Genomic DNA, 14,840 nt, shown 5'->3' on the forward strand with positions numbered 1-14,840 from the left:
CCAGCTAACACCTCCCAACAAAGGATTCCCCCAGGCAGGAAGCAGCCAGGCTTCGAAAGCTGCAAGGCTATTCAATGCTAATCAAGGTGACCAATTGCAACATTCACACTTGCCTCCCACAGACAAGAGTTCTTTCTCCCACCCTGGATCTTCCACAGATATATAAACCCCACTTGCCTAGTTTGCAACAGACCTCATAACCTCGGAGGATGTCTGCCACAGATGTGGGTGAAACGTCAGGAGAGAATGCCTCTGGAACATGGCCATAGAGCCCAGAAAACTTATAGCAACCCAGCCAGTAGGCTGTTGCTGAACAACGTATGCACTTTTAGCATTAAAGGAAAAAATGCCCAGGATTTTCTCAATATACAAACGGTTGGCATGTCTGGAGAAGAAAAATAGAATGCTTCTATACCAGGCAAGGGCAAACTTTGCCCATGTCTGGTGTTAGGAATTATGGGAGTTGAAATCCAAAACAATCTGACAGAAAACTAGGAGTTGTAGTTTGGCATGGTACTGGCTCTCTTCTGCAGGGAAGGCTAGGGACTTTGTAAAACTACAACTCACATGATTACATGGCACTGAATCTGTTGCAATTGAGCTGGTGCCATAATCCTTTCCGGGAGCTCTCCTCCTGGAGATATCTCTTAAAGGGATATCCTCTGGCTCTAAGGATTCCCATTAGAAAGGCTCACCTGCCTCCGGTGTTCCCCTTTAAGGCTAACTGACTCCTGGGTGAAGTCTGGAACTTTTTTTCTTAGAGGGAGAAAGAGAAAGAGGCTGTTTCTGGTTCCCTTCTCTCTTCCCTTCCTTCCCTCCCTGCTTCTCTCTCTCTCTCTCTCTCTATCTCTGCGACCTCTCAGAGAGAGAGAGAGAGAGAGAGAGAGAGAGAGAGAAGCAGGGAGGGAAGGGAGAGCCATGCCCACCGCCGGAAGGTGGAAGGCTTCAACTGAGCCGGTGATCCCTGTTTGGGGGGGGGGGGGGGGAGACGCCTCAACGGCGCCCCAGGGGACAGTGCGCTCCAAGCGGGGGCCTCACTGGCCTCCATGTTGGACCGGGCCTGCTTGCAGTCCATGTACTGAAACCAAATCAAGTTGTTCCAGTTTCAAATATCAAACCACTGATTATAACTAGAGGAAATCATAACCACAAGTAATGATGTGAACATCCACCTCACAGATACAATATGGAGATGCTGGCAAAATGAATGGGCTTAACCAATAGTTGTACAGTATTATCATCTAGTTATTTATCCCTGATGCTGTATAAACAATGTAACACAATGTGGAAATACTTTATCTAATCTCCAAATTCCTCATTTTGGCATTAAGCCCACTACTGAGAATGAAAAGCAAATGGATATGACAAAAGATACTTCAGCAACACTGAAACAAAACCAAAGACACTTGTAACAATAAAAGAATAGAAAGATGTTCGATGTGTTGTCGAAGGCTTTCATAGTTGGAATCACTGGGTTGCTGTGAGTGGGCTATATAGCCCGGAAAACTCACAGCAAGCCAAGGAAGATGTTCTCAGCTCACACCTGAATAGAGCCCTCACTGTTTTGAAGCCAGAGAGCACATTGACACACTTACAAACATGAGGTCATGATGAGAAGAGATTGTCTATCCACAAAGTGGCAACCATGATTGGTTCTACCGGTCAAACACCGTTCCTCAATGATGCTTTAAAAACAACCAACTTGCCCAAGAACCTAAATGTAAGATAGAGGTGGAGTTCAAGTTTCAAAATACAACACCGATTTTTTAAAATTATAGTTTTCTACTTTCAAATCCTTCTACAGAAATAACCTGATGAGCTACATCTATATATATATAAATGTTCTGATAGTTTTTCCCTTAACTTAAACAGCAAAACTACATGACCAAATCACACCAAATTTGGCCACAAAAGACATAGCCATCCGGTCTGTGTTTTTATATCAAAAAACAAGAAAAATAAAGTCCTAATTAGAGGGAGAGGTATAACTGTTTTTTCCCATTGCTGCCAGTTAGAAGGCCACTTTGTCTCCTAGCAACCCACTCAGCCATTTGATGGCGCCAAGAGCCTCTTCAATCAGGCCTCTTCCACACTGCCTATAAAATACAGATTATCTGATTTGAATTGGATTATATGGCAGTGTAAACTCAAGGCCCTTCCACACAGCTATATTACCCATTTATAATCTTATATTATCTGCTTTGAACTGGATTATTTTGAGTCCACACTGCCATATAATCCACTTCAGTGTGCAATTTATACAGCTGTGTAGAGGGGGCCTCATATAATCCAGTTCTAAGCAGATAATATAAGATTATAAATATACAGTAGAGTCTCGCTAATCCAACATAAACACCCCGGCAGAATGTTGGATAAGCGAATATGTTGGATAATAAGAAGGGATTAAAGAAAAGTCTATTAAACATCAAATTACGTTATGATTTTACAAATTAAGCACCAAAACACCATGTTATACAAACATGTTCTTTTACATTTTGTCTCACAGACATGGAGTTCAACTAATGGTCAATATGATTAGATCCTTCATGTCTTATTGTTGACTAAACATCTGTACTCCAAGGTTGGAAACAAACATTCATCATCAACTATTCAGAGGTGAAAAGATCACATTGATACTAAGAATGCATAAATTACAGATGTGAACTATAAAAAATATTTTGGGGAAAAAGGTTAATTTATATTAATCTCTAGTTCTAATCCATGTTGATATCGGATGTGCTCCCCCATACAACTTTTTTTCTTCTTTTTCTATTTTCCTTTTCTTTAAAGTTAAAAGTACAATCTTAAAACCTAATAACATAAGTGTTACCTATTATAACATAAATGCAAATCAATTAAATTATATAGATCATCACTATTAAATGCATTGACAATTTATTAGCTTTTCCTATTTTTGTGCTGTAAAAGTAAGAAAATCCCAAATAAGTTGACCAAATAGTCACTCTGAAGTGCCTAGAGAGATCATATTCATCAAATCCACAAATAATCAAAGCCACAAAAGTTAAAAGAGCAAATACGGATGGTTATATTTTAACTTTTAGAATGTAACATGCATTTCAAATAAAATACAGCAGACTTCCAGTTAACCAGCACCCATGGGGCTTGGTAGATGCCAGATACATATAGTTTCTAGTTATTTGAGAGTTCTATTAAAATAGGCCTAACTAATACTGTATTATACCCCATACTATACCATACTATAAATTCTGTGTTGACGTGATATTAATATTGAAATACAGCAATAAAAATGAATTAAGACAAACATAACTCGTGTAACACAGTTTGACTGTTTTACAGGTTGTTTATTTAAAGTATTATTTCTTTGATTTTTTTGTCAGTTGCTTGAGAGTTCTGGTTGCTTGGGATCCAGTTCATTGAGAGTCTACTGTAATGAGCAACGAAGTCCTATACTGCTTATGTCTGAAAGACAGTTACCTTCCCCTATGAAATTACAAAAAGTTTAGGTGCATATCACGTTATCTTTTTAATAAGGTTTTAGCAATAGTTCTTAAATGTTTTATTCAGTGTTAAATTTATATTAAATGTTATATTTGTATGGCTCATTTAAGTTTCATTGTTGGTTTTTTTTTGTCTGTTATTAAGCTTAAAGTTAGGTTGCTTTTATATTGCTTAATGTGGTCTGCCTTGATGTAATTTGTTTGTATTTTTTTCCCGTTTTTGGCACTGAATATTTGCCATACATGTTGGAAATAATCCTGAGTCCCTTCAGGGAGATAGGGCAGTCTACAAATATATTATTATTATTATCATTACTAAATAATAATAATAATAATAATAATAATAATAATAATAATAATAATAATAAGATCCTTGGGAGAGGGTTTTTTTCTGCCCTACCAGTGTGGCAGAGGTTTTACAGTGGCTAATTATGGGAGTCCTCTTCCACAAATGGCTAAATTGGACCCTCTCTGCTCCCCTTTCACCAGCAGGAATTTTTTTTTTAAAAAAAAACAGACATTTGATGGTTAAATTGCTAGTGAATAATATTTTTCAGTGGGTGTCTGTGCTGTATTTTTGAATTCTGTATTCTTGAATATAGCTTTAATATGATAGTTTCCTTGTGTCAGATTTGTAGTTTTGTCTTATTTTATCTTGTAAACCATTTGGTTGTAAACTGCCTTTGGTTCCATGTTGTGAAGATAGAAATATAATCAATAAAATAACATACCCTTGGGCAGTTTCACCATGGAGGCAGCAATTTGTGATGTTTCCACTATTATGCAATTTCATTCACATATTTTCTATTCTAGCAACCTTGCAACATACCTCCATTCATAACGACCGTCAACATAGCTAAGATTAAAAAGTACTATTCATAGTTAAATGTTAAGGGTTCTTTTTCATGCAGGAGATTAACGCAACTTCCTGATTGTTATTTATAACACTGGCATTCTTCAGGTACTTTCTTTTATTCAGCTTTTCAGTTGTTACCAAAATTTGTGGTGTGGTACATTTTTGAGAATAAAGAAATACATGAGTGCCCTCTAGTGTTCACACATATGTATGGACATAAATAAAATCGTAAAATACAAAGACTTGCAGAAGTTTTCACTAGAGCTGTGCACATTATCCATTTTGAAAAACGGGCTCCATAACAGCATGGGCAGTGGCACCATTTTTTCCCCATCCGCAACAGATCAAGAGGCTTCTTCTTCTTTTTTTCGTGCCAGGAGCGACTTGAGAAACTGCAAGTCGTTTCTGGTGTGAGAGAATTGGCCGTCTACAAGGACGTTGCCCAGAGGACGTCCAGATGTTTTGATGTTTTTATCATCCTTGTGGGAGGCTTCTTTCATGTTCCTGCATAGAGCTGGAGCTGACAGAGGGAGCTCATCTGCGCTCTCCCCCGGTTGGATTCAAAACAGCAACTTTCAGGTCAGCAACCTAACCTTCAGGTCATCAGTCCTGCCAGCACAAGGGTTTAACCAATTGTGTCACCGGAGGCTACTGAATACTGCTGCTTTTGATTTCCCTTCTTTCACGTGGAGAGCAAGTTGCAGCCAGCTGCACGCAATGCATGGGGTGTCCCCAGCCTCCTGCTAGCCATTCAGGCAATCTGAAGGGAAGAAAGCCATTACGTGTCAGGTCTATAAATACAGGGGCAAGTGCCTCCATGTTCAGTTGCGCCTTGGCTTCAGAAGTCAAAGGTCATGCTCCAGACCTCCTTTGTTGCCACTGATTTCCTGCTGCCGCTTGCAACTCTGGCTACAGCATGCTTCTGCCAGTGCCATGCTTTTATTTTTATAAACTTAAAGAATTTCCTAAAAATCAGGGGATTATTAAAATGTTATGAAACTTGGACGGGGGCTAAAAGTGGCAATTTCATCCCAACAGCCCTAAAAACGATGGAAAGGGGAGACTAGGAGGCTCCCCCCATTACCATCAATGAGCCAGATCTTCCTGGATTGAAAACAGATCTTTTGGGTGCCATAACAGAAAACGGATAGCTTTGACAGTGTGGTGAGTGAATTAGAACCAGACATCCTGAGGAGTGAGGTTGAATGGGCCTTAAGAAGCATTGCTAATAACAAGGCAGCAGGAGACGACGGGATCCCAGCTGAGTTGCTTAAAATCTTAGAAGATGATGCTGTCAAGGTGATGCATGCCATATGCCAGCAAATATGGAAAACACAATAATGGCCATCAGATTGGAAAAAATCAATTTATATCCCCATACCCAAAAAAGGAAATGCTAAAGAATGCTCAAACTTCCGTACAGTGGCACTTATTTCCTATGCCAGTAAGGTAATGCTCAAGATCCTGCAAGGCAGACTCCAGCAATACATGGAGCGAGAGTTGCCAGATGTCTAAGCTGGGTTCAGAAAAGGCAGAGGAACCAGAGACCAAATTGCCAATATCCACTGGATAATGGAGGAAGCTAGGGAGTTCCAGAAAAACATCTACTTCTGCTTTATTGACTATTCCAAAACCTTCGACTGTGTGGATCATAATAAACTGTGGCATGTTCTTGGTGGTATGGGGATACCAAGTCACCTTGTCTGTCTCCTGAGAAATCTGTATAAAGACCAAGTAGCCACAGTAAGAACAGACCACAGAACAACAAACTGGTTCAAGATTGGGAAAGGAGTACGGCAGGGCTGCATACTTTTACCCTACCTATTCAACTTGTACGCAAAACACATCAAGCGACGTGCGGGGCTTGACGATTCCAAGGCCAGAGTTAAAATTACTGGAAGAAACATTAACTACCTTATGTATGCAGATGATACCACTCTGACGGCCAAAGTGAAGAAGAGCTGAGGAGCCTTATCACCAAGGTGAAAGAAGAAAGTGCAAAAGCTGGGTTGCAGTTAAATGTCAAGAAAACCAAGGTTATGGCAACCACACCTATTGACAACTGGCAAATAGAGGGAGAAAACGTGGAGGCAGTGACAGACTTTATATTTCTAGGTGCAAAGATCACTGCAGATGCAGACTGCAGCCAGGAAATCAGAAGACGTCTACTTCTTGGAAGGAGAGCAATGGCCAACCTTGACAAAATAGTGAAAAGCAGAGACATCACACTGGCAACGAAGGTCCGCATAGTAAAAGCAATGGTATTTCCCACAGTAATCTATGGATGCGAGAAATGGACCATAAGGAAGGCTGAGAGAAGGAAGATAGATGCTTTTGAACTTTGGTGCTGGAGGAAAATCCTGAGACACTGAAAACGGGAAGCGGTTTAACTGCTAGTTAAACCCTAGTATTCACACCATTTTAAAATTTCTGCATCCTGTTGTGTTACAGCCTGAAGGTGAAAATGTTTAGAAAATGAACTAATACCCACATCCTCACAGTGAAAAGTGGTGGCGGCAGCAACATCAATTGTTGAGGATGCTTTTCCTTAGCAGAGACTAGAAAACCGGTCTGAATTAAGGCCCATCTGAATTGAGTCAAACAGGTATTGTGGAAAACGTATTTTCTTCAACAAGTGACTTCAAACAAAATGGTCCACTTTTTAGCAAGGCTATGATCCTAAATACTTAGCTGAAGCAGGAGTGAAGTAGTTTTAAAACAAGAACCTAGACAGCATAGAACAGTCCAATCAAAATCAAAAGTCCAGTCTGACCAATAATCTGTGGCAAGACTTTTTGCAAAGTTCTGTTTGCAAAATATTCATTCATCCAGATGATTTTGTCAAAAGGAATAGGCAAAAATTGCAGTCTCCAGATGCCCAAAGCTCACAGGTGCTCATCTAAGAAAACTCGCAAACTTTAGTGGCTGCAAAAGTGATTACTAACAAATATCACCTCGGGAGAGAAAATATTATACAAACAAGCACCCTTTTGGTTTTCTTTACTTAGCATTTATGCTATAATACAAATATTTTTCACCTTTGTAGTGATAAGCATCTTATGTATATTAGGTAGTAACAGTGCAATTAAATGCATTTTGAGTTTATGAACCAACAAATGAGAAAAAGTCAATGCAAAGTTTAATATTTCTGCACAGTATGGAGACAGACATATATAGACACAACCTTATACACTCAGAAACTGGAATTCAGTTAAAAGTGACATAAAAGGTATTGTGCCAACAAGACATGGGGCAGTACATTACAAAGAAAAGTAAGGTTTTATTTCCAGTTGCTCTTCAGAAATGGAAAAATAAAATTAGAAAATCTAATAAATGATTATGCAACGCCACATTATGAAGCTGTATTTCTAAAAATACATTTCATATTTTTCTTTTATTTCTATCACTTGCTTGTAATCTAAAACAAACACAACAAATTATGTAATGTGTTGTAGTATCAAAGGGACTACAAGCAATTTTGGCATATACAGTAGAGTCTCACTTATCCAACATAAACGGGCTGGCAGAATGTTGGATAAGTGAATATGTTGGATAATGAGAGATTAAGAAAAAGCCTATTAAACATCAAAATAGGTTATGATTTTACAAATTAAGCACCAAAACATCATGTTATACAACAAATTTGACAGAAAAAGTAGTTCATTACACATTAATGCTATGTAGTAATTACTGTATTTATGTATTTAGCACCAAAATATCATGATATATTGAAAACATTGACTACAAAAATGTGTTGGATAATCCAGAACATTGGATAAGTGAGTGTTGGATAAGTGAGACTCTACTGTATTTCCAACACCACCACAGAAAACTTCAGTGAGAATATGCATGAATACATGACAACAGAAATGTTCTTTTAAACAATAGCCAAGATCAGCATAATTTTACATAAACTGAAAACCAGCACTACCATGTACACTTTAAGATGAGAATGGCTGCAAATTAACATCCTTACAATCTATATAAACAAAAATGTAATGTTCATTTGTGGGGATTTCATATTTCCAAAACTAATTCACCAAAAGCTACAAAATTTGGACACAAAGTAGCATTAGAACTGACAAATGTTTTAAGGTATTCACATACCTATTATCACAAACCTGTCACACCTGAGACAGGTAAAACCATGCCCCTTAGCAACGGCCCATCAGTCCCCTCCTCCCTTAGCAACCATCGCAGCAGACGGCTCCTCCCCTGAACAATGGCACTAGAAATGGCCAAGCAGTATACGCCCTTTAGCAATCAGCATGGGCAGGGCCACAAGGAACAGCTAGGCCCACCTCCTTGCCACTTAGTTGGGCTTGGCGAATTATGCGAAGCCAAGGCTCTGTGGCCTAGCCATGGAAAGGAGGGATACTAAGAGTGAAAATCCTTTGCATGGGTCCCAGTGAGATGAGCAAGATATACCACTACTTATTATATTATTATAATTGGATTACATTATTATATTTTATTATTATACTTATATTATTTTAGAGTTTTTTTAATACTAGTAGGCAAATTTTTACCATCCTATGGGAGGCTTCTCTTTATATATCTATGGAAAGTCCAGGGTGGAAGAAAGAACTCTTTTCTGCTTGAGCCAAGTGTGAATGTTGCAACTGGCCTACTTGATTAGCACTGAATAGCCTTGCAGCTTCAAAGCCTGGCTTCTTCCTGCCTGGGGGAATCCTTTGTGGGGAGGTGTTAACTGGCCCTGACTGTTTCATTTCTGGAATTCCTCTGTTTTCTGAGGGGTGTTCTTTATTTACTGTCCTGATTTTTGAGCTTTTTAATACTGGTAGACAGATTTTCAATAACAGAGAGGAGGAGGCACTGGGATCACTCACTGGGAAGGTCTATGGCCTCTCCCAGCGGGGAAAATAACAGGGGGTGCAGCCAGCAAGGAAGCCATACCCCTTGTCATTCTCCCCAAGAGGAGGACAGAGAAAGAAAGAGATCTATATCCATTCATCCATCTATCTATCTATGTTTACACTCAGAGGCGATATTTAGAATTCTATGGTTTACATCAGGACACAGATTGCTTATCACATAGACAGTAATATGTTCCATGTTCCAGAGTCGCCAAACCAGGCAATCTCCATATCTGCACAGACAATGGAACCACCATAAATACTGCCTACCCACAAGAATTGTGAAATCACATGTATCTGATTCCTACTCTTTCTCTAGCATTTCTTTTCCACTGAACTAGACTGGGCCACAGCAACGTGTGACCGGGTACAGATAATATAGAATAAATATCTACATTGCACAATGTATGTTAATGACGGGAAGCTGTGCAATGTGCAAGTTGTGAAGTGTGCAATGTTGCTGTATGTATAACTCTGCTTCCGCTACTGGCAGCTGAACTGTGCTATGATGAATAATTCACTTCACATACATAGCATGACTCATATACTCTAAACCAATGTCAGCCAAAGTTTGCTTAACTCCTAAATTATATGTGTCTTTCTCACAGGACTTTTGAAAAATACATGTACTAAATGTCACTATGATTGCACAGTTTTTTTAATAAAGAATTTTTAAACATGTGAACAGCATCCAGAAAAAAGGAATAGGATTTTAATGAATTCCAAACTTACATATTTTATGATGTTAGCAATCCTAATTTTTCTCTCCACACTGTACCAGATTCTTGACAACCTTGGCTCCACATCCCCTGCAGCCTACTGAATAGCATGGCCATGATACTAGGAGATTATGGATATTGTAATCTAAAAAATAGCACTTTTCACTTCTTGCAAATAGGTCAAGCATACTTCATTCCTATCATGCTTACCTCACCATTTTCAACTGCCTGGAAAATAATATTACTATGAGTGATGTCCTAGCCTTCGTGCCTGGTAGCAGATACAAAGCTGTTTTGTTTATTATGAGCAGACCTCCTAATTCAGCACTTTTTCTTCTAGATATCCTTGATTATGCCCCAGGACCTCCTTACAGCAACAATCTATCCACTGTGCATGCTGAAAGAGAACTGTTATTGTTATATGACAGCTACACACATTAAAGGAAAATAACCTAATCTTAGTTTTGAATTTACCTTTTATGCCTCCAAATGGTCCATAAGTCATGTTGTAGGCTGTTCGCTGAAGAGTGTGCTCATACATACGTTTTAACTGAAATTGGTTGCCATGTTCAATATTTCCCAAGCTTCCTATTAATACAAAGAAAGAAAGGATTGTGATTTTCCTCTTTCTGCAGAAATCATATTATGAAGAATATCGTGTATTGATTATATACTTATGTACAAATCAACCTCATTTATGAGTCAAGGCCAGGCTTTGGGGAAAAATTATATGACCCATGGCTATGTCGAAATTCAGTCCACAAGAAGATAAAGCCCCAATGTCATAACAGAGTTGGTATGCTGTACATGGCTGCTTGTTGCACCCTAGGCTTACTGGAGCACTTTGAAAACCAAACTCAGACCAGTATCAAAAGCAAAGCAGTTTATTGAATATATATATATATATACACACACACACACACACACACACACACACACAAGCAAATATTTAAAAGTCTCCAAAATACATAGTCTATAATAAAAGGCACTTGACTGTGCAATTACAGTCCAGCAAAGTCTCAGAAAAGTTATAATCCACAGATAGAACTCGATAGTTCCATTCAAGGAATCAAAGGCAGCAAGTAATCCGAGGTTGCAGAGATCCAAACAAGACGTAGCAAATTCAGCAACTGTAATCCACATGGAAAAATGATAATCAGGAGTAACAAGAAACTGGAACAACAAGGCGAGGTATACTCTAGAGTCACAGGGCACTCCGCGGCTTGGATGGAAAGTCTTAAATCAAGAAAAGGAAAGCAAGGTAAACAAAATGAGGACTATTCGAGAGTCACAGGGCACAATGCGACTTGGAGTTCTGGAAACCAGGCACGGGAACAAGGCAGGAAACAAGGCTAGGAGCTGGATACTGGAACATGGGAACCTCTTCAGAGGAAAGCAAAGTTGACTCTGCAAGGAAATGCGGGCACGAGGTCCCTTTAAGGGATTCCCAAGGTTGTTTACCTTGAGAATCCAGGCACCTTGCGTTTCACAAGGGAAAGTTGACTCAACAGCATTTGAGAGCTAAACTACTACCTTCGACATTCTCTTTGACTCCTTTCTTGTGAAATAGATTGTCTGTGGTCAAAGAATGTATCTTCCCCAGCCGCCTCTCCATCTGATGAATCTAAGTTTGGGCGATCATTGGAATTTTCCTCAATTAAATGACTTTCTGAAGGTATAACTATAGGCAGCTGCAAGGTCACTGGGCTCGGATTTCAGTCTTGCAGGAGCTCATCAACCGATTCAGTCTCTGAGTCAACATCTGTCACCTGTGAAGGGCCTGATCATGACGGCTGAGCTAGGTGAAGTGTATAGGGCTGGTGCTTTCTGCATATTCACAAATCTTTGATCCACTCAGGCAAAGGGAGATATTGGCACACAGGCCACCTGAACAGCCCCCTCACTTCCTGAGGACTGGGCTGCCATGTGTATGATCACATGGCAGCCACAACTCCAGGAGGTGGCAACATTTCAAATTCACAAAACATCAAATACATGAGCACAAAAACCATGAAAGTGGAAGGCTGATTGTATAATCTTGACTACTGTATTTTTCTATGGGATAACTCAAGAAGTCAACTTCCTATATGTCCTTGTCCTCTAATGTTCTAAACATTGTGCAGAGCAAGCCCACCACTAAAATCCTACAAGTGGCAAGTTCTGTAATTTTTCAATTTAGCCTATGGCCAATGACAAGTTCAAGTTTAAACATTCAGAAGTAGCATGTAGGTCTGTACGACTTTTACAGACATTATCTTTTGAAATGTATACTTTTTTGGAGTTTCTGGGAGTTGAAGTCCAAAAGACTTATAGAGCCAAAGTTTTCCTATTCATGACAACGAGGATAGGAAAATGTCATGCTGAAGAGGTCTACATGAAAGTGTGCTTTAAATCAACAGTTGATAGTCTTAGGATCTCCAGACATTTTTAGAATCCAGTCCTCACCATTCCTAGCCACTGGACATGCCGAGACTAATGGAGTCCAAAAACATTTAAAGTAGGCCTGCACAACTTGGCAGTTGTAAAGAGCCACTTAAAAAAAAAAAACTTCTGTGGGCCACTCCTCCCCGCCCACCACCACCACAAACTTAATCATGATTGATTGCAACTCATAACATGACCACCAGTTTGCTCCACCATCTCTTCACAGGTGAAGGCTGGTGAAGGACTTCACTATAATTGCTTCCCCTGCCGTCTGTGGGCTACGTCTAGCTCGCAGGCCAAATGTTATGCAGGCCTGATCTAAAAGGACACAGCTTGGCCTTCAAGGACAGACAGTGTACATTCCTTCAGATGTCGCTGGACTACAACAACTCTCACCATTTCAAGCAGATCACACAATCATAAGGAAAGCTCGGAGCTGTAGCCCAACATCATCAGAATAATGTAATGGAACAACTGAGCAGAGTTAATGATTAATAAAGATGTATCAGAATAGCACTGCAATGTGTGTGGCCTCTCAGATCAGCATTCCAAAATATTGACCCTCTAACTGTTTAGGACTTCAACTCTCAGAAACCTCAGTCAAATTTGCCAATAGTCAGGAATTCTAGTAGCTAAAGTCCAAATAACCCGAAGACCAAAATTTGGGAACACTGATCAGGGTCACACATTTTCCAATGTATATATTTATTATTCATTAGTTGTACTCAATATTGCATATTTATTTTTATCCTTTTACTCTCTAGCAAAATCATTTCTTTTTTTATCTTCTCTCTAGTTCTCCATGTGAACATATTTGCTTACTATTAGTAGGCATTTGAGCGGTTCAAACGACACAGAATTTTCACCTCACTAGACGCTTTATATATTGTATCCCACCAAAGATTAATATTCATTACTAATACTCAGGAACAGGATGCATGCTTGTTCTTTGTACCAATAGCTCATACTAAATATACAAACTGAAATATTATCACTGCTTCACAAGAAAAATCTGAGAAGAGGAAAGATCACCATACTCTAAAGACATTTGCTTTTTACCTGAGACAGCATATACACACAACTTTTTGCAATGCAGCACAGCTAAATGAAGCAGTTCTGTACCACTGCCAAGAAAAGAAAAAAAGGAAAAAATGTGAGATGCACTTTTAAAGAAAATTGCATTAATAGTAGCAGATCAGTGGTACCTGTATTTAACGTTTAGAATCTCTGGCACACAGTGCACCTCAAAGAGCATACAAATGCAAGAATATTCACAAATTATGACCAGAATTCTGTTGTCAATGAGTTCTAGAAATGACTGGACATATATTATACATTTAGTGTCTTAGTTCAGTTATGCAATACTGCTATTCAACATGGGTTGTGTAGCACAATTAATGCTTAATTTTATATAATTTGTGCAGATATAATAATAATAATAACTTTATTTTTATACCCCGCCCCATCTCCCGAAGGGACTCGGGGCGGTTTACATGGGGCCTTGCCCGATAAAACAATCAAATATCAAAACACAGCAATAAAACAGTTATCCAATAAAAACATCAATTACAATAAAATTGTAATTTACTCTACTCAAGCCCAACATAGGATCCACATTTACATTTGTGTTCAGACTTCTCAACTTCCTTCTAACTCCAAAAACAGATTTTATCTTTGGAAGCATGAAGGGAAAAACCATGCTCATCTATTATTTTATGATAAACTGTACATGAAAAACAGTTTTCTCATTACATGGAGGAAATGTATTGGAGCACCTCTACAACATTCCGACCATTATAAACTGAGAACATGAAGAAATATCCATTATTTTATAAAATATTGATGAAATACTTTAAAACTGCACATTTCTCTACATTTACTGTAATGCAATTCAGCTCTTATTTCAGATTTCTATTAATATTTAAACTGCCAAACAAATAAAAATTGAGGCCATCTCACTAAGCATTAAAAATCATGTTTTGGTGAATAAGAAAACTTCAGATTCATATGCTTCCTCATCTCCTTTTGAGTGCTGATAGCCTCTTTACTTTGCTAGAGTTCAGGCCAGAAGCATTAATAAAATATAATATGTCATAAAGAAATGGTGCCAAAATCCACGTTGGTTCTAGTGCAACTGCCACAATGTAATCGCAAAACACTTCACAAAATATATCTAGTCTACCCCAGAGAACCAAATTAACTGGGATGATAAACTACCTTAATCTGAGTCTTCAAATTAGCATGATCATTAGCAGCAAGACTGTTTACTTACGAAACAAATTTTCCTACTTCCACCTGCAATATTGGATCACGTAATTGAACTTCCAACAACAAATCTTCAGGTTGCATAGAGTCTCCTGGTTTTATTGGATGGGGATTATAGATTCTAAGAAACCCCATATAACTGCCCACAATAATTTTATCTGAAAAATAAATATATACATGACATAAAACAGAAGCCTGTAGTAAGATTTTCTGTTGCCCT

The 14,840-nt window shown here is 38.7% G+C and overlaps 1 protein-coding gene across 3 annotated transcripts in view; it reads right to left on the minus strand.

The window, feature by feature from the left end:
* bbs9 (Bardet-Biedl syndrome 9) overlaps nucleotides 1-14,840 on the minus strand; it is a 284,565-nt gene that overhangs the window by 265,935 nt on the left and 3,790 nt on the right. For all 3 annotated transcript variants that reach the window (XM_008112835.3, XM_062984296.1, XM_008112837.3), the window contains exons 3-5: nucleotides 14,628-14,778; nucleotides 13,415-13,479; nucleotides 10,406-10,519 (exon numbers count right to left, since the gene is read on the minus strand). In XM_008112835.3, the coding sequence (XP_008111042.1) occupies nucleotides 10,406-10,519; nucleotides 13,415-13,479; nucleotides 14,628-14,778 (330 nt within the window). The remainder of the gene's footprint in view (nucleotides 1-10,405; nucleotides 10,520-13,414; nucleotides 13,480-14,627; nucleotides 14,779-14,840) is intronic.

The sequence above is a fragment of the Anolis carolinensis genome, chromosome 6 (genome assembly GCF_035594765.1).
Source record: "Anolis carolinensis isolate JA03-04 chromosome 6, rAnoCar3.1.pri, whole genome shotgun sequence".
In the NCBI taxonomy this organism is placed as follows: Eukaryota; Metazoa; Chordata; class Lepidosauria; order Squamata; family Dactyloidae; genus Anolis; species Anolis carolinensis.